The sequence below is a fragment of the Belonocnema kinseyi genome, chromosome 3 (assembly GCF_010883055.1).
Source record: "Belonocnema kinseyi isolate 2016_QV_RU_SX_M_011 chromosome 3, B_treatae_v1, whole genome shotgun sequence".
Lineage (NCBI taxonomy): Eukaryota > Metazoa > Arthropoda > Insecta > Hymenoptera > Cynipidae > Belonocnema > Belonocnema kinseyi.
In genome coordinates, this window is record NC_046659.1 from 121,191,076 (window position 1) to 121,212,049 (window position 20,974).

Genomic DNA, 20,974 nt, shown 5'->3' on the forward strand with positions numbered 1-20,974 from the left:
ACGGAAAATCCGGCGAATCTGTATTTTTGTATTTTATATCTAGCGGTAAAAAATTAGAAACGATTAAGCCATACCACTTGCGGACTAAAATTATCCATTTGAATTGCTGAAATGGTTTAAATTGCAAAATACTTATAATTTATAAAGTAAACAAATTTGAAAAAAGTTTTGAATTTGAATTCCTCGCCATGAGTTTTCAGCGCCTCTATCGTATATTTCTTGAACATTGAACCCAAAGAAGCTTAGTCAAAATCCCGCGAAAATTCAAATTAAATAAAAGAAAAATTGCTTTTTTTATACAAATAAGGAATAAGTTATTTTAGTTTAAACATAAATCATGGTAGCAGTGTACGTTTTTGAGCTTGCAAATAAAATAATTCAATATTTCAGCTACTGGTCAGTTCTTTTGCCTTTTTTTTTCTCAAAAGTTTTATATTTCTAATGCAGAAAACTATCACCACACGTTAGCAATTCATCTTTTTTTGGTTGAAAATTCATCCATTTTGTTAAAAGATCTTTTTTGTTAATGCAAATGTTTTTCTATTAAAATTAAAATGTTTTTATTAGAAATATCACCTGGATTCATTGAAAAATTATTTTCTTAGTTATAAATGCAACTCTATGATTAAAAATTCATACCTTGGTTGAAATTTTAAACGTTTTTTTTTTCTTCAAAAATTAATTGTTTAAACTGTACATTTTTGTTTAAAATTCGTTGTGTTTCACGATTCAATTTTTTTTATTGCAGATATAATTATTCCATTATTTGTTGGAAATGTTTAATTTTTCAGTTGAAAATTGATGCTTTTGACTGAGAATTTAACTATTTGATTAAAAATTCATTTTGTTGATTGAAGTTTTAACTATATATTTTTTTAATTAGTTGTTTTTTGGTATAAACTAAATTTTCTTTGAAAATTTATATTTTATCTCTAAAATTTAACTTATTTGTTAAAAATGTCTTTTTTTGCCTAACGATTCTTCATTTTAGTTGAAAATTCATTTTATGTTTTGGAAAAAAATCAAATATTCGGTTAAAAAATCGTCTTTTTTGGTTGAAAATTAATCCACTAAAAATGAACCATTTTATTTTGGTTTGAAACTTATCCCTTTAAATGAAAACTACAACTTTTTGATTGAAAATTCATGTATTAAAAAATCGTCTTTTTGATTTAATGCGACTGTTTTTTAAAATAATAATGAATATATTTATTGGTTGAAATATCACCTAGGCTAGATATTGCATTTTTCGTAAATTCGTCTTTTTTATTGATAATAAAATTTATCTTCTTAGTTGAAAAGCAATCTATTTCGTTCAAAATTTATTTACTTCAGCTGAAAGTTCATGTTTTTTAAATTCATTTTCTCGGGCAGAAAATTAATCTTTTTGTTTGGAAATTCGGCTTTTTGGTTCAAAATTTAAGTATTTGGTTAATTTTTTTTTGTTGATCCAAAAAAAAGAACTGCACTTTGAAATAAACAATTTTTTTTGCCTAAGAATCTTGAAAAAATTAGTTTATTCTCTTAAAATATTTCCAAATACTTAAAAAGCTTGTAAATTATTTTAATAGGAATTCTCATAAGTCTACACTTTATATAAAATTTTTGACTTCTTTTAAAAACTTCTGAGTCTTTGAAATATCTTTTAAAAATATTGGTATTTTTCCTGAAATTCTTAACAAAAAATGTATTTTTTAAAATCTTTTACAGACTTTTTCGATGTTTTAGGAAATAATTTCGAACATTTTAAAATCTTTTGCCATTTTCTCTTAAATTTAATTTTCCAAAATGAAAAATCATTTGACATTTTTCCATTAGGAATAGTGAAATTTTCAGATAAAAAATTTTGTATTTCCAACAATGTATACAATTTGTAAACAAAAGGAATGAATTTTCAATTAAAAAAGAAAACCTTTTCCACAAAAAATGGCATATTTAATTTTCAAGCAAAAAAGGGAATTTTTCGGTAGAATAGTTGCATTTTCAGTGATAGAAATGAATTTTCAACTAAAGTAATGAATCTTGAACCAAAAAAATTACTTTTTATCAAAGTAGTATAACTTTGAACCAAATTAAATTTTTAAAAAACAATTGAATTTAAGTAAAAGGACCATTTTTAAATAAAATAGTGAATTTTGAAATTTAAAAATTAATTTTCAACAAAAGAGAATTGAACAAAATTTGTACTTCAATTTTCAACCGAAACTAATGAATTTTCAACTGGAATATTAATTTTGATCTAACAAAATATATTTTTAACAAACTAGTGAAATTTTTAACCAAAGAAAATAATTTTTAACCTTAATAAATAAATAAATTTTCAAAAGAGAAGAAGAATTTTCTAAGAAATTTCAATTTTTAAACATATTGACTTTTTAACACAAAAAATTAATTTTCAAGAACAGAAGAACAACAAAAAAAGAATGGTTAAGCAGCAAGATTAATTTTAAACCGAATGAGATGAATTTTAAATAGAATGCATGAATTTCCATCGAAATGTTTTATTTTTAAACTAAAAGAGGCAAATTTGAACCGAATACGGACAAAATAAATGCTCAATGAATTCATTTTTAACGAAAAAAAAACTGTTTGTTATCAGATCTTTAACAAACGGTGTAATATGTAATAGTTGATATTTAATCTAAGAAATATTTGAAATTAGTTTGGCAAAAAAGACGAATTTTCAACAAATCATATAATTTAAAAAAGAGATCAATTTTTAACCAAAAATAAAAAAATAAAAGAAAAATTTTCAGCCAAAGAGAAGAAACTTCAACTGATAAAATTTTAATGAAAAACAGTTGAATGCAACCAGAAAAAAGAACGATTTTTCTCCAAAATGGTTGGTTTTGTAATTTAAAAATATCTTTCTTTTTATTTTTCAATATAAAAATAAATAAAACTTTTGAAAAAAGATACTACGAAACTGTTTGTGATACTACGAAAATGTTTGTGAAATTCTGAACTATGCAAGAAACACTAACCGTAACAGAAATATTAAACTTTTATTATTCAAACTGAATAACTGATCATTTAACTCTATTTTACGACTGAACTATAAACTTTTATTAATAATTTGTATAAACAAAAGCTAATTTTTATTATAATAAATTAGAATTTTCGCAGAACTCGGACCCGGTAAGACCGTGCACTCTGGCGAGGGGTAAGCTCACCACTTCAGTGTCGTCTGCTAGTTTGACAGGTGCGCAAGGTGATAACAGTGGCTCGATGTAAAAAGTGGAAATGGCTGATTAATCAATTCGTTTCCCGTTATGTGGTCAACAAATAGTGACTCATGTATAAAAGTGCACATAATTGACTCCTTGGAACACTGCTATCAATTTCAGGGCTCAAAAAAGTGCATTTTCGGAGCATGGAAGCAGAGGTGAGAGTGTCGTCCCGGGCTTTTGGAGTCGTCACGAATCTAAAATTTCTCACGATTTTCGCTCGTGACGCAAAGAACAATTACCAACATTGCCAAAAATTAAAGCTGCAGTGAATTTCGCAATATTTTATATAAATTTAGAAACATCAATTTTCAATTCCGACGACCGAGTGACTTTTTTCCATAGTTCGAACACCATTTATCACTCTCGGCCTTTTCCTCATTCTTTTCTGTTTAATAAAACAGAAATAGAATTGGAGTCAAAGTATTTTTAATTTTACCAGTTCTAGTCAAAGAATTTTTAGAAAAAGTGTAGTCAATATTTAAATAAGAGTGTTACGAAAAGTACTTAAGCCAAAAATGAAATCGATTACTAGATCTGAAATTTCTAGATATTTTGATTTGTGTGTAAAATCTAGTTACATTCTGAATGAAAAGTTTCATTTTAGAAGAATAATTATTGAAAGACTTTAATAGAAAAATAATTAAATAAGATTTAAGTTGATAAAAATTGGCTGACCGAATTTTCCACAATGGATAGTTGCAACGAAAGCATCGCGAAGGCAGAAATTTCACCGAAATCAAAGCAGAAGAAAAAATCGCTTTGCCAGATGCTCATGAATAAGAAGACGAAAGTGGGCTGTTTTGAGGCCTCTCAGAGAGATGGAGACCATCACAGAAATTCAAAAACGGAAAATTCACATAGCTCAACTACGAGTACAAAATTGTCGCTCTGTTGCGCGATGACCGAGAGGAGCAGAACACCTCCACAGAGTTTAACAGTCAGTCGTTTATCTCCAACTTTGAGTCGGACTTCTATGAAATCCGAAGTTATATTGCATGAAGAAAATTATCAGGAAACTTTGCTAGAAAGTGAAGCTTCTAATTCTCGAGCGATGTGTCTCCCGGTTAATAATATCGAGTGTTGCGCGAGAAGAAACAAAACTCTGGGAAAAGATCGGCAAAGTATTTGCGCTGAAGGTGAGATGGTTTATATAATTTTTTTCCACAAAGTAGATATATTTTTTGTTTCTTAAATTTTAGAACTCAATATTTAGATCGATTTATAAACTAAAAAAATTTGTTAACCAATGATTTTAAACAAGTAGATGTTTTTTTTTTTTGTATCTTAAATTTTATACCTTAATATTTAGTTAGATTTTTAAACTAAAAAAAAACTTTTTAACCAATAATTTTAAACAAGTAGATGTTTTTTTTTGTTTCTTAAATTTTATAACTCAATATTTAGTTAGATTTTTAAACTAAGAAAAATTATTTTCCACTAATAATTTCAATTTTAAAATAATAAGGTTGATTTTCTTTTTAAAAAATATGAATTTTAAACAAATTAGTTGATTTGTCAATCCGAGAATATAATTTTTTAACAAAATACATAACTTTTTATAAAAAGTTATTGAATTCCTAAACAGAAAGATTAATTTTCTACCAAAAAATACGAATTTTTCTACAAATTGGATACATTTTTTTAATAAATACTTTGGAAAATGGTTGTGATGTTAATTCAATTTTATTTTAATAATTTATAGTTTATATTTTTCTTGTTTATAAAATTTTCTATTTAAGTAGTTTGGTCTTTAAATTGGAAAAGATAATTTTTTAAACAAATATGGAGTAGTTACTCTTTCATTCAAGAGAAATAATTTTCAACATAAATATTTGAATTTGCACTCCGAGTATAAAAATTTTTAAGAAGATTGCTTTTCTATTAAAAAGCCGAGTTTTCAATTAATTTTTACTCAACATTTTTTGGTTTCCTAAATTTTATAACTAAATATGTAGTTAGATTTTTAAACTAAAAAATATTATTTTTTAAGCCAAAGTTGAGGGGTGTATTGGAGGGAATTAATTTTCAACAAACCAAAAAAAAAACGAATTTTCTACATATTATTTGAATTTTCAAACCGACAATATGAATTTTCAACAAAAAAGTTGATTTTCAACCAATCTTTTGAATGTTTAACAAAACACACTACTTTTTAACAAAATACATAAATTTTTAACACAATTGTTGAATTTCCAAACCAAAAGATTAATTTTATATAACAAAAAAGACGAATTTTTCAACAAATTAGATAAATTTTTAACTAAATAGTTTGTAAAATGAATGTAATGTTAGTCCAAATTTTATTTCAATAATTTATAGTTTATGTTTTTCTTATTTCTAAAAATAATAAGATTGATTTTCATCACAAAAAGAAACGAATTTTGAGCCAAATTTTCAATGAAATTTTTTAACAATGGATGTGGTATTAGTTCCAATTTTATTTTATTAATTTTTACTTTACATTTTTTTGTTTCTTAAATTTTATAACTATAAATATGTAGTTATTTTTTAAAACTAAAAAACATTATTTTTTAACCAAAAGTTGAATAGTGTATTGGAGGATATTAATTTTCAACAAAAAGAAAACGAATTTTCTACATGTAAGTTAAATTTTCAAAACGAGAATTTGAATTTTCAAATGAAAAGATTTATTTTCTTTAAAAAAAAGAGAAATTTAAACAAATTAGTTGAATTTTCTGTCCAAGAATATGATTTTTAAACAAAATACACAACTTTTTCACAAAATACATGAGTTTTTTTTACAAAATTGTTAAATTTCCAAACAGAAATATTAATTTTCTACCTAGTCCAAATGTTCTTTTAATAATTTTTAGTTTACATTTTAAGTATAATTTTTAAAACGAGAATATGAATTTTTAACCAAAAAGTTAATTTTCAACCAAGCATTTGAATTTTCAAATAAAAAGGTTAATTTTCTTCCAAAAAATATGTTTTTTCAATAAAATACACAACTTTTTAACAAAATACATCTTTTTAAAAAAAATTCTTGAATTTTCAAACTGAAATATTAATTTTCTAACAAGAAAGATGAATTTTTTAACAAATGAGATACGTTTTTAACTAAATACTTTTGAAAATGAATGTAATGTTATTCCAAATTTTATTTTAATATTTTTTGCTTTATATTTTCCCTGTTTCTACAATTTTCTAACTAAGTAACTTGATTTTTAAATTTAAAAAGATAAGTTTTTAAACAAATACGGAGTCTCTTTCATTCAAGAAAATTAATTTTCAACCAAAAATTTGAATTTTCACTCCGATATAAATATAAATTAAGTTATATTTTCAAACTAAATAATATTATTTTTAACCAAAATTTAAGTAGTGTATTGGTGGGAATTAATTTTGAACAAACAAAAAAAAAGAAGAGATTTCTACTATGAGTCGAATTTTAAAACCAAAAATATAAATTTTGAACAAAAAAGTTAATTTTTCACCAATCATTTGAATTTTCAAATAAAAAGATTAATTTACTTTTAAGAAAAGACGAATTTTCGACAAATTAGTTGAATTGTCAACCCAAGAATTTGATTTTTCAACAGAATACACAACAAAGTTTTTTACAAAACTCTTGAATTTTCAAACTAAAATATTAATTTTCTGACAATGAAGATGAATGTTTCAACGAATTAGATACGTTTTTAACTAAATATTTTGGAAAATGAATTAATTTTCAACAAAGCACTTGAATTTTCACCCCGAGTATATAAATTTTCAACAAGAAGATTAATTTTCTATCAAAAAGCCGAATTTTGAATGATTTTTTAAAGAATTTTTTAACAATGTATGTGATATTAGTCCCAATTTTATTTTATTAATTTTTACTTTACATTTTTTTTGTTTCTTAAATCTTATAACTAAATATGTAGTTAGATATTTAAAATAAAAAAGATTATTATTTAACCAAGAAAATTGACTAGTGTAAATTTCATTGGAGGAAATTAATTTTCAACAAAAAAAGACGAAATTGCTACATATGAGTTGAATATTCAAATCGAGAATTTGAATTTTTAACAAAAAAAAATTAATTTTCAACCAGTCATTTCGATTTTCAAATAAAAAGATTGATTTTCTTTAAAAAAAAAAACGAATTTTTAACAAATTAGTTGAATTCTTAAACCGAGATTATGAATTTAAACAAATACATTAATTTTTTACAAAATTGTTGAATTTAAAAAAAAGAATAATGTTCTACCAAAAAAACCGAATTTTCAATGAAATTTTTTCACAATGGATGTGGTGTTAGTCTTAATTTTATTTTATTAATTATTACTTTACGTTTTTGTTTGTTTCTTAAATTTTATAACTATAAATATTTAGTTATGTTTTTAAACTAAAAAATATTATTTTTTAATCAAAAGTTGAATAGTGTATTGGAGGGAATTAATTTTATACAAAAAAAAAAACGAATTTTCTACATAAAAGTTACATTTTCAAAACAAGAAAATGAAGTTTTACTAAAAAAGGTAATTTTTCAACCAATCATTTGAATTTTTAAATAAAAAGATTACCTTTCTTTCAAAAAAGATGAATTTTCAACAATATATTTGAATTGTCAACCCGAGAATATGATTTTTCAACAAAATAAACAACTTTTTAGCGAAATACATAAATTTTTAACAGAATTGTTGAATTCTTAATCAGAAAGATTAATTTTTTACTTTATTTTATTTATTTATTTTTATTTATTTACCATATTTTATTTTAATTATTTATAGTTTATATTTTTCTTGTTTCTAAAATCTTCTGGATGTGATGTTAGTCCCAATTTTCTTTTATTACTTTTTACTTAAAATTTGTTTGTTTCTTAAATTTTATAACTTAATACTTAGTTATATTTTTAAACTAAAAATATTTTTTAACCAAAAGTTGTGTAGTGTATTGGAGGGAATTAATTGTCAAGAAACAAAAGAAAAAGAATTTTCTACATATGAGTTGAATTTTTAAACCGAGAATATAAATTTATAACCAATAAGTTAATTTTTTACCAATCATTTGATTTTTCAAATAAGAAGATTAATTTTCTTCAAAAAAGAGGAATTTTCAACAAAATACACCACTTTTCAACAAAATACATAAATGTTTAACCAAATAGTCGAATTTTTTCTTAAAAACATTAATTTTCTGACAAAAAATACCTTTTTCCCACAAAATAAATAAATTTTTAACCATAGTTGTTGAAGTTTCAACAAAGAAGATTAACTTTTAATCAAATAGATGAATTTTCAATAAAATAAAAAAAATTGTAACCAACTAGTCGAATTTTCAATCAAGAACATTATTTTTCTGTCAGCAAAGACGAATTTTCAACAAAATACATGAATTTAAACAAAAGTTGTTGAATTTTCTAGCAAAAATACGTATTTTGAAACAGAAGATTAATTTTCTTTAAAAAATAAGAATTTTTAACAAATTACATAAACTTTTAACAAAGAGAATTTTCAATTTAAAAAAAAACGAAATTTCTACAAAATAGTTATATTTCGTATCAAATCGTTGCATTTTCTACCAAATTTTCTAATTTTCAAGCAAAAAGATTAATTTTGTACATCGCAGTTGAATTTTTAACTCAGTAATATGAATGCTCACCGAAATGTTCAATTTTAAGTTTAAAAATTATTTTTAAACGAAAAAATGAAAGAATTTTCAACTAAAATCATAAATCTTTAACCAAAAAAATGAACTTTTAAGAAGGAAGTTTAACTTTCAACCAAGGAGTCGAATTTTCTATCTGGAAAGTTGAATTTTCAACGAAAAACGGAATAGTTGATATTTTCATTTTGAAAAAAATCTTATGGAAAATGAAACACAGTTGGATTTAAACAAAAAAGACTAATTTTTAACATAATGCATGAACTTTTTAACGAAATAGTTAAATTTCTAGCACATTGTTGAATTTTCGAGCCGGAAATAGGAATTTAAAAAAAAAGTTCATCAGTTCATCACAGTGGTTCACACTTTTTTATGAACACGTTAACTTAAAAACGGTTGCAAATAAATTAATGTCATTTGGAGGTCTTGTTTTCACCACTAATATCTTGAAACTGACTGAAGGGCTTCTAACAATATTTATTGCATTTTATTTAGAACTTTATAATATTTTAAAAATCGATTTTTCTATATTCGAACTTTTTCCAATTAACAAAATTCAAAATTGATGCAAGAACGGAAAAGATTCCTTGATTCGAGGCAAATCGATTGACCTATAATATTAATACGTTTTATTGCAGAGCAAGGAAGAACTTTTCCTTTTTCAGCTCGAAAAATTACCATTTTAAATCAAAATTTGATTTGTCATTATATTTTAAAAATTGTTTGTATTATTTTTAAATTTTGTATTTTTTGTAAATTTACATTTTTAAATTGTTCTAAATGAAAACTTTAGTTTTTCTATTATTTAAAGAATCACTAATGAGAAGCTAAAATAACTACTACTAAAATAACAGGAAGCAAAGTGCTCATTTCATAAGCACTATATAATTATAAAAATAAATAGAGTGGAAACACTCGAGCTCGAATCCACAGCTAATTTAAACAGTTACTTTGTGAACCAAAAAATATTAAATTTCTACAGAAAGTGATGTGTTTACAGCCAAAAAAGTTTTGTTTAGTGAAATAAAAGTAAAAAAGATCGCAATCAATTGTTGAATTTTCAAACCCAAAAGACGAATTTTCAACAAAAATTTGTCGGTAAAGTTTTAGTGCGAAATGATCCTGCAAGCTCAAACGAATTTTAAAATATTTTGTAAAACTTTAAAAAATTATTTAATTTTTTTAATCGGCTTGAGATTTATAAAAATTTGATTTTGTCCTATAAAAACTGAAAATATTGACATTTTCTAAGATTTTTAAAAATCAGACATATGATAACAAAAATTAATATTAGCAATTTTTGGAAAATTTGTGGAATTGCGAATTGTTTATATTGATTAATCTTTTTCCAATTTTACAAAGGCTATAAAGGGACCGAAAATAAAACTTTTCAGTGCCAGGCAATTTTTCTTAGCTGAAAATGTAAATATTCCTTTTTTGATTGAAAATGTATCCAGCCAAAAATGGAATTTTTGGCTGAAAATCGATATTTTTTATTTGAAAATTTAAATTTATGGTTGAAAATTCGTTCTTTTTTTATAGAAAATGAATCTTTTGGTTCAGTTAACAAATTTTTATGTAAATTCAAAATATTTTTTTGTTCAAATATCAAATATTACATTTTTCGTTTTTTTTTTTTTTTGGTTGACATTTTTCTATATATTATATATTTATATTATATATTTAACTAATCTAGTTAAATATTCCATAATTTCAGTTGAAAATTCATCTCTTCAATTGAAAATCATTTTTTTTACTCTCTGAAAATTTAAATATTTAATTTTTGAGGGAAAAATTTATATTCTTTAGTTGAAGAATCATTTTTCTTGATGGAATATCAACCTTAATATCTGAAAATTCAACTATTTGGTGAAAAATTCATCAATTTTGATGAAAATTCGTTTCCTGTTTTTGATTAAAAATTATTTTTTAGCTCAAAATGCAAAAATACCAGTTTTGGTTAAAAATTGATCTATTTTGTTGAAAGTTCGTTTCCTTTTTTTTTATGTTGAAAATTAATTTTTTTTTTAAGTACCTACTAATTTGAACAATAATATATATATTATTACGAACAAATTGCATCACAAGTGTCCTTTTATAATTAATTGATTAATAGAAGATGGTACACCTATCATGATTAGAATAATTTAGTAATTACTAGTTTTTATAAAAGCATAAAATAAGTTTAAAGATTTACATGTGCGATAAAAAGTATCCTATTGGATAATAACGTACGTTTCGTGATTGATTGCATTGTTTGTATTCAACGATTGAGATTTTTTTCCTTTCTTACATAAATGAAATTAATGAAATAATGAGAAATAATTCGTATTTTTTATCGTTGAAAATGATTTTTTTGTTAAAATGTAGTTTTTATGTAGGTTGGAGATCCGTTAATTTAAATGATAATTTGTATATTTGCTTGGAAAAAATCGGAGAGTGCAACTTTATTTTTATAAATCAATATTCAAAAAATATTGGACTGTTTGTTGAAAATTCGTGTTTTTGGCTTAGAAATTTATATTTTCGGACTGGAAATTAAAATTTTTTTTTGAATTCGTTTTTTGGTTCAAAAGAATTGTTTTTAATGAAAATTTATCTGTGCTTGAACATTAGTTTGCAATTGTTTTTCTTAACTGAAAAAACGGTCTTGTTTGAAAACTAAACTCATTTGATATCAAATAATCTATTTTGGCAGAAATTTTATATTTTTTGTGGAAAATTTATCTTTTTTGGTTGGTATTTCAACTATTTTATTGAAAATTCTACAATGTAATAAAATATATTGCAAAATACAATAAACTTTAATTTAAAAAAATTTGCTTACTAGTAACTCTAGAAATAATTAACAAATTTAAGTTCTTGGTCTCATTTTTCAATTATTCATTGCTCAGTTATTAACGCAGTTTTAGAATTTTTTCCCTACATTCTGCCACATGGTTTAAAAAGATCAAAACAATAATATTTTGCTGAATATTGTTAAAATTTATCAAAATATGATAAATAACATTTTTTTCAAGGTTTTAAATACATATTTAAAAATTTTTGAAATTTTTTCTTTTTTGTTTAAATTAAAGTATAATTATTTTTGGTTGGAAATTTATCTCCTTCATAATTTTATTTGAAAAATCGTCTTTTTGGCTTCAAAGTTGAACAATTTTCACCTTTTTGTTCAATATTGCCACTATTTTTCTACAAATTATTCTATTTTGGTCAAGGATTCAACTATTTTGTTGAAAACTCGTCTTTTTGGTTTTATTTAACTGTTTTTTATTTAAAATGAAATTTTTTTTGGTTGAAAATTCAACTGCTTTATGTAAGTTGAACTACTTTGTTATAAAGTGTTTTTTTTAAATAGAATTTCTTTGTTGAAAAATTCATAATTTTAGATGACAATTCATATCTTTGGTTGAAAATTTATTTATTTTTCAGAAAACTCTTTTTTTTAGGTTTGGCAGTCATTTTTTCTCAAATGAAAATGTAAATATTCTAGGTTTGATTCCAAAATTTATATTCTTTGTTTGAAAATTCAACCATCCACTTGTACAATAATATTATGCAATATTGAATATTAAAGCATCATCATTTAAGTTGAAAATTAATCTCTTTGGTTAAAAATTCTAAAACTTGTTGAATTTTATTAAATTAATTTTTTTGCTGAAAATGTAAACATTTAATTGTTGGTTGAAGATTAATCCTTTTTAGTTGAAAATTTAACCCTATGATTGAAAATTAATCCTTTTTGGGAGAATAATAATCTTCTTGGTTAAAAATTCAACTACTTAGTTGAATATGACATAATTTTAGTAGAAAATTGATCGCTGGTTAAAAAGTTTTTTTTCTGAAAATTTATATATTAAACTTTTTGTTGAAAATTGAAGCATTTGGTTGACAAATTGGCCTTTTTTGTATAAATTTAATATTATTCATTGAAAATTCATCATTTTGGTTGATAATTCGATTATTTCAGTTCAAGATTCATCGTTTTAGTTGATAATTCTTCGCCAATGGTTGAAAATTGAATTAGTTTGTGGAAAAATGCATTTTTTGTTGTTGAAAATTAATCGTTACAACTGAAAATTTAACTGTTTTGTTTAAATTTTTGCATGAAAAGTAATTAATTGAGTTGAAGCTTCAGATCTGTTGTTGAAAATTCATATATTCTGTTAAAAATTCGTTTCCTATTTTTGGTTTAAGATTATATTTTTTAGCTGAAAATGTAAACATTCAATCTTTGGTTGAAAATTTATCTTTTTTAGTTAAAAATTTAACTTCCAGGCGGAAGATTCGTCTTTTTTGGTGCACAATTATTCTGTTCGGTTACAAATTTAACTATTTCTTGAAAGTGCAATATCGAAGATTGAAGATTCATCAACTTAGTTAAAAATTCATCTCTTTGGTTTAAAAATGTTTTTAAATGAATTTCTTTTGTATGAAAATATAAATATTCTATTTGTGGGTGAACATGTATCTTTTTTAGTTGAACATTTAACTATCTGGTGGAAAATAATTTTTTTCTGGTAGAAAATTAATCTTCTTGTTTGAAAATTGAACTATATGTTTGAAAATTAATCTTTTTTTTTAAGATGCAATGTTGAGGTTTGAAGATTCATCACTTTAGTTGAAAAATGTTTTTAAATTACTTTTTTAGCTGAAAATGTAAATATTTTATTTTTGGGTGAGAATGAATATTGAAAATTCATAATAATAGTTGAAAATATATCACTTTGATTGAAAAATGTTTTAAAATAAATTTTTTTTTAGCTGAAAATTTGTCTTTTCTTCTAGAAAATTGATCTTCTTGGTTGAAAAACTCAACAATTTGGTTAAGAATTCATCGGTTTTATTGTAAATCAAAAATTAAAAATTGAAGATTCATCATTTTATTTAAGAATGAATCTCTGTGGTTGAAAATCCAAATATTTTCTTGAACATTCGTTTTTAATTTGTTTGAAACAAATCCTTTTTAGCTGAAAATATTGAAATTTAATTTTTGGTTGAAAATTAATATTTTTCAGTTGAAAATTCGTCTTTGGTCGTGCACAATTAATCTTCTATATTTTAAAAGTAAACTATCTGGTTAACAATTAATATGTTTTGTGGAAAATACAATATTTCTACTTGAAATTTTTGAGCGAAATTCGAAAGATTTTAGGTCCTGTAATCAATCACAGATAAATAATGATTTTCTCTTTTTACAAGTTGATTATTTGATAGTATATATTCTATAATAGGAACAGCTAGATAAAAACCAGATGCTTTTCTCCCTCGAAGTGGTACTTCTACTTTAATCTTCAATAAGAATGGGAATCAGTAACAGACCTTGAAGCTTCTTTCCCCTCCAGATTGCAAATCCCCTCTGCTGAACAAGCGTATATCCATCAGTTAGGGAGTTGCGGGAGTGTTTTCCACTTCTTTAGTGTAACTGAGTGCAGCGTAACTTGGAAAAGTAGAACTAGCTGGTCCCATTGTTGCGGTAATAGTTGGTCGCGGTTGTGGTGCAGTTACATACTTTAAAGCAGACGCTTCGCAGACAGAATATCGAATTTTTTTAAAAACTGGAAAGTGATAAGAAGCTGCATACTGGTTGTGAAACATATGTTATTTTCATAGAATGTCTGAATCCAAAGTGTCGCCTCGAAAGAAGAAAAGAAATTTTCTAAATAAAATTGTACACTCTTTCAGAAAAAAATTCGGCGACGAAGATAATGAAAAAGATCAATTTCATGCTAAATACAGAAATAAGGAAGGTGACATCAATTATTCAGAAGAAGCCTCGGGTTCGAAAAGATCTGAAAATTGCGCTGACTTCGATCAAGGAAATCGAGAACCTATGAATACAATAAATATAATCGATACGGAATCTGATAAAAATATGACACTTGAAATTTCTGATAGAAATGAAAGTCCAGTTTGTACCTCTAAACTGGGTCTTAAATTAGATTTAAAAAAATTTGATGCTGATGATAAATCTGCGAGTAAAACTAGAAAGTTTATTATGAAAGAGGCCAAGAGGGTTAATGATAGTAGCGATGATAGTGATTATTCTATAACAGATTTTGATGATTTGAGTGACGACTGTGAGCGTTTGATAGATGTTGAAAAAGGAGAACATAATTTGAAAGATGATTATTTCACGAAAGGGAAATATTTGTCATATTTCTTTTTGCAAATGGAAAAAATGAATTATAATCCTAACGAGGTTTATGCTCTTATTCAGTATTATGACTCTGAGAATCCTAGAACTCCAGATAAAAAAGGTACCAAATTTCCAGTCTAGTGCAAAAATGAAAATACAAAATTCTTCTTCTTTTTGCGAAACTTTGAAATCTTTGAAGTCTTTGTGAATACTTTTGAAATTTCTGTGAAACCTTCAACATTTCTAAAATTTAGAACATTTTTGAAATCCTTGTGAATTTTTAAAGTTGTTGTAGAATAATTTAAATATTTTAAATAGTTGTAAAATATTTTGAGACCGGAAAAACTAAACGAAACTATTATTAAAAGATTTGATTGAAAAATCTTTTTTTTAAATTAATTTTTAGTTGAAAAATAAACTTTTTAAATTGAAAATTTAACTACCTGGTGGTAAATTCATCTTTTCTGGCAGAAATCTTTTAAATATTTGTTAAGAGTCTTTGTGAAATATTTTCAAACCAGCAAATTTACGAAAAAAATTGAAATTAAGATGATTCGTTGAAACTTGATTTTCTTTTGTTTAAAATTAATCTTTTCGAAAAAATGTTAACATTTAATTTTTGGTTAAAATTATACTTTTTCACTTAAAAATTTAACTACCTGTTTGAAAGTTCGTCATTTGTGGTAGACAATTCACCTTTTTGGTTGGGAATACAATTATTCGATTAAAAATGTATCTGTCTAGTTGATAATGCAATATTAAAGCTTGAAGATTCATAATTTTAGTTTAAAATTCATCTCTGTGTTTTTAAATTGTTTTTAAATAATTTTTTTACCTGGAAATCTAAATATTATAGGTTGGGTTGAAAATTTATATTTTTTAATTAAAAATTCAACTATTTGGTTGAACATTCTTATTTTTATGTTAGAAAACTTAACTATCTGGTTGAAAATTAATCTTTAGTGGAAAAAATAAATCTTCTTGTTTGAAAATTCAACGATTTGGTTAAAAATTCATCTTTTTTGTTTAAAATGCAATATTGAACATTAAAAATTCGTAATTTTAGCTGGAAATTAATCTCTGTGCTTGAAAATCTATATATTTGATTGAAAATTCGTTTTGTTTACTTCACATTATTTTTTTAGATGAAAACGGAATTTAATTTTTGATTGAAAATGATTCTTCTTCAGTTAAAAATTTAATTATCTGGTTGAAAATTCGTCTTTCGTGATAGAACATTAATTATTTTGGTTCAAAATTCAACTATTTCATTGAATGCTGATCTATTTTTTTTTTAAATGCAATATTGAACATTCATAATTTTAGTAAAAAATTAATCTCTGTTGTTGAAAATTTATATGTTTTGTTAAAAGGCGTTTTTTAGTTTTGTTTAAAATTATCTCCTTTGGCTGAAAATGTAAACTTTTAGTGTTTTGTTGAAAATGAATCTTCTTAATTGAAAATTCTTCTCTTGTGTTAGAAAAATTATGTATCTGGTTGAAAATTCACTCTTTGGTTAAAAATGAATCTTTTTCTTTGAAAATGCAATATTCAACTTTGAAAATTCATCATTTTAGTCGAAAATTAATCTCTTTAGTTGAAAATTCATAGATTTTGTTGAAAACTCATTTTTTTAATTAATTCTTAAGTCGAAAATGTAAAAATTAAATCTTCGTTGAAAATGAATTTTTTTAGTGGAAAATTAAAATTAATCTTCTTGTTTGAAAATTGTTTTGAAACTTGTATTTTTATTTGAATATCTAAATATTCGATTTCTGGTTGAAGACATTTTTTCTCTTATGTTAGAACATAAATCTTTTTTATTTAAAATTAAACTCTTTGATTAATAATTCGTCTTTATTTCTAGAAAACTAATCTTTTTGACTTGAATTCAAATAATTGTTTGAAAGTTGACCTACTTTGTTAAAAATTAATTTTTTCAACTAAGATTTCTTCTATTTGGTTGAAAATTAGTTGTTTTTTTTTGGTTGAAAATTAGCATTCTGTAGTAAAAATAAATATTTTGCGGACAATTTTTAAGAAAAATTATTATTTAGATCTGGGACAAGAAATTATCCAAAATAATTACAATTTCAACTTGGATTTTTACTGAAAGTGAACTGTAAATTTTAACAATTTGTCTCACATTTTTTTATTTCTTGATTGAAAAATCTTTTTTAGATGAAAATTCAACTATTTTGTTGAAACTTTATTTTTTGTTTGTTTGACAATCCATTTCTTTTGGTATAAATCTAATATTTTCTGACTCGGAAAAGAGCTTTTTTAAAGAGAATGACAATTTCGAGTTGGTTCAAGAAATGTCCCAAAAGAATTATAATTATTTGTGAATTAAAAAAAAAATAAGTGCAATGAAATATAATTCTGATTTTAAGTTTGAAGTGGAAATTTTCTTAAGAAATTATATATAATTTTTAGTTGGATCAGAGAATTTTCGTATAAAATTATTATTCAGATTAGAACCAGGAATTTTTTAAAGTACTTATAATTTTGACTTGACAGAGGAAATTGAGTTTTGAATTACATTTGAAGAAACTGGATGCTGAATATAAATCGAGGAATATTCAAGACAATTTAATATCTGTCATTGTTATTTTTGCTAATGGAAAAATTTAAATACGGATTAGAAAAATATAGGATTTCCAGTCTTGTGCAAAAACGAGAATGTAAAATTCTTTGTCTTTAACGACGGTAATTCTTGATTCTCTTGTTAAGTGGGAAAAGAATCATAATTTATTGTCAGCCTAATTGCCCTTGAATTTATGAAAATCTAAGTTTAAGTCTTACTCACTTGAAGTTGCTATATTGAAAAGAACAATTTATTTCAGTGTCGTGTAATTTTAGAGACAAGGGATTCGTGAATTGCCAGACGAAACCGCGAAACCCAAATTTTTTTTACCAGAAAAAAAAAATCCAAAATGAATATTAAAAGTGTTTTAATATTGTATAACTCTCAGATTTTTTCATTCACGAAACATGTAATATATTTCTAAATTTTAAAAGGGAATTTTTGAAAAGAATTTTCGAGAAAAATTGTAATTTTGAGTAGGAACCTTAAATGTCCCGATGCAATTGTATGTAATTCTGAATTGGATCCTGAGAATTGACGAAAAAAATTTCAAATCTGGATTAAGGAATTAAAAAAAAAATTATTATTCGTTCTTGGAAGAGAAAAATCGCGAGAAGAATTATAATTCTGATTTAGAATAAAACATTTTCCAAACGAATCACAATTTTGTTTGATGAAAACTCATCTTTTCGGTTGAGGAATCAAATATTTTTCTGAAAATTTCGCCTTTTTTCGTTGAATACAAATGTCTTTTCTTTTAAATTGAATTCTTTTTTAGTTGAAATAGCAGATATTACATTTTTGTTGAGAATTAATCTCTTTTGGTTGAAAAAAGTGTTTAAAAAGTCATTTTCTAGCTTGAGTTACATAATTTTATTTGAAAATTCATCGCTTCGGTTGAAAATTTAACTATTTTGTTACAAAATCATTGCTTTTCGCTTCCAAATTTATTTTTTAACTGAAACTTGAACTATTCCAGTTGAAGCTTCATGATTATTGTTGAAAACTCATCTAATTTGTTGAAAAATCGTCTTTTTCAGTAAAAAAAATTCATTTTTCTTCCTTGAAATTTATGTTTTTTTGAAAATTTAACTGTAGAATTAATAGTTCAGTCATATTTTTTTAAATTGTAGTATTTTGTTAAACAGTAATCCTTTTCAGTTGAAAAATCGTCTTTTCGGTTGAGGATTCAAATATTTTGATGAAAATTCGCCTTTTTTGTTGAATTTAATTGTTTTTTATTTTAAATAAAAATATTTTTTGTTTGAAGTATCAGCTATTACATTTTTTGTTGAGAATTGATCACTTTTGTTTGAAAAAAGTTGTTAAAAAGTCACTTTTTGGCTTGATATACACAATTTTAGTTGAAAATTTAACTATTTTGTGAAAAAACCGTTGGTTTTTGGTTGAAAATTTGCTTGAGTAGTCGCAGGTAATCCAAAGTAATTCTGTATTTAGAGGTAATGCACGGGAATTCGATATAATCGTGAGAAATGCACTTCCACTGGACCGCATTTTTAGTAGTTTTTCCCCCTCGGATGACCCCAAAGATAATCGTCGGATAAACGAAAGGTCCTGGGCTCAAATCCCAGCGGAGTTGAAAGGCGTTCCCTTTTTTTCAGGGCAAATTTTATTTAATTCCTTCCTCTTTTTTCTTATAATAATAATTAAAATGACAACTATTTGGTTATAAATTCATCTATTTCGTTGAAAATACAATATTGAAAATTGAAAATTTATCATTTTAGTTGAAAATGGGTCTCTTTGGTTGAATATTGTTTTGAAATTAATTTTTTCAGCTGAAAACCTAAACATTCAGTCTTGTAGATTCTTCTTTTATATCAGAAAATTCAACTATTTGCTTAAAAATTCGTCTATTTTGTTGTTAAAAATGTATATATATGGTTGAAATTTAGTTTTATTTTATTTTTTTGCTTTTATATTAATTTTTGTAGTCGAAAACGTAAACCTTTTATTTTTTATTGAAAATTATTCTTTTTCGGTTTAAAATTTAATTACCTGGTTGAAAATTCGTCTTTTGTGGTAGAAAATTATTCTTATTGTTTTTAAATTCAACTAGTTGGTTAAAAATTCATATATTTTGTAGAAAATGCAATATTAAAAATTCATAATTTTAGTTGAAAATGTAACTAACTGGTTGAAAATTCGTCTTTTGTTATAGAAAATTAATCTTCTTGGTTGTAAATACAACTATTTGGTTAAAAATGCATCTATTTTATTGAAAATTCAATATTGAAGATTGAAAACCCGTCATTTCAGTTAAAAATTAATCTCGTTGGTTAAAAAATGTTTTCAAAATAATTTGAAAAAAAATAAAAATCCAAATATTCAATTTTTGTTTGAAGATGTATTTTTTAATTTAACTATATATCTGGTTAAAAAATTCGGTATAATTCGTCTGTTTTACGTAAAAAACTTCAACGATGAAATAAAAAATTCATTTAATTTTTTAAATTGTAATAATCTTTTAATATTTCTTGTGAATCTTTCTGAAATCTTGAAAATTTTTAAATCTCCGTCCTGGGCTCAAATCCCAGCCAATTCGAAAGGCGCTTCTTTTTTTCGCAGCAAATTTTATTTAATTTCTTCCTCTTTTTTCGGATAATAATAATAATGAAAATGAAAATAATAATCGTATCTTTTATTGTGATTTCAGATCACTCATCGTCTGGCTCAACTTCTCCAAACATCCCAGCGAATCTCAGAAAAAAAATTCTACACCGTAGATCGGTGGACAATTTGGTTGTGAAATCACCCACTAATTCGATGAGACATTCTAGTCCAGAATCAATTAAAAGTGCTCCGCTTCAACATAAGCCGAGGTCCACTTCACACGACGCTTTAACAGGATCTAAAGCTCGTCGTCTAACTCAAAATGATGGAGCTTCCATGGATAGTCTTGCAAAACAGGCTTTGTTGGCTGCTCAAGTTCTCAACTTGATTCCAACTCAAAAAGCCAGAGAAAGGTTTGTATACAATTTTTTAATTTAACAAATGGGGTTGCTGTTTTTTTGCTGTCTTGCCTAAAGACGCATTTTACGTTTATAAATTCTTTTAAATAAAATTAATGTAAATAATGTGTTGAATTCAATACGCTACACTTTGAATTCCTAAAATTTCAAGCCGAAATGTATTGCATTTTCAACAGAATAGATGAATTTTTAACTAAAAAAGATTTTCAACGGAAAGAAATGAATTTTCATCACACAAAAAATGGATTTTAAAAGAAATTAATTTTAAGCCATTAAAATGCATTATCAAACCAAATATATGAACTTTCTAGTAAAAGAGATGAGGTTTCCAAAAAACAGTTTACGATTTAACCTAATAGTATAATTTTCAAGCCAAAAAGACGAATTTTTTCGAAAAGAATTGCATTTTTAA

General features: G+C 24.3%; 1 protein-coding gene across 2 annotated transcripts in view; it reads left to right on the forward strand.

Annotated features, from left to right (window-relative positions):
- The first annotated feature begins 3,218 nt into the window (after nucleotides 1–3,218).
- Nucleotides 3,219–20,974, forward strand: part of LOC117170262 (inositol polyphosphate 5-phosphatase E) — a 36,347-nt gene continuing 18,591 nt past the window's right edge. Inside the window, exons 1-3 of one of the 2 annotated variants that reach the window (XM_033356915.1) lie at nucleotides 3,219–3,385; nucleotides 3,927–4,366; nucleotides 20,247–20,556. In XM_033356915.1, coding sequence (XP_033212806.1) covers nucleotides 3,273–3,385; nucleotides 3,927–4,366; nucleotides 20,247–20,556 — 863 coding nt within the window. In that variant the 5' untranslated portion in view covers nucleotides 3,219–3,272. Of the gene's footprint in view, nucleotides 3,386–3,926; nucleotides 4,367–14,255; nucleotides 15,104–20,246; nucleotides 20,557–20,974 lie in introns of those variants that run through there. The other variant, XM_033356914.1, reaches the window with a different exon arrangement.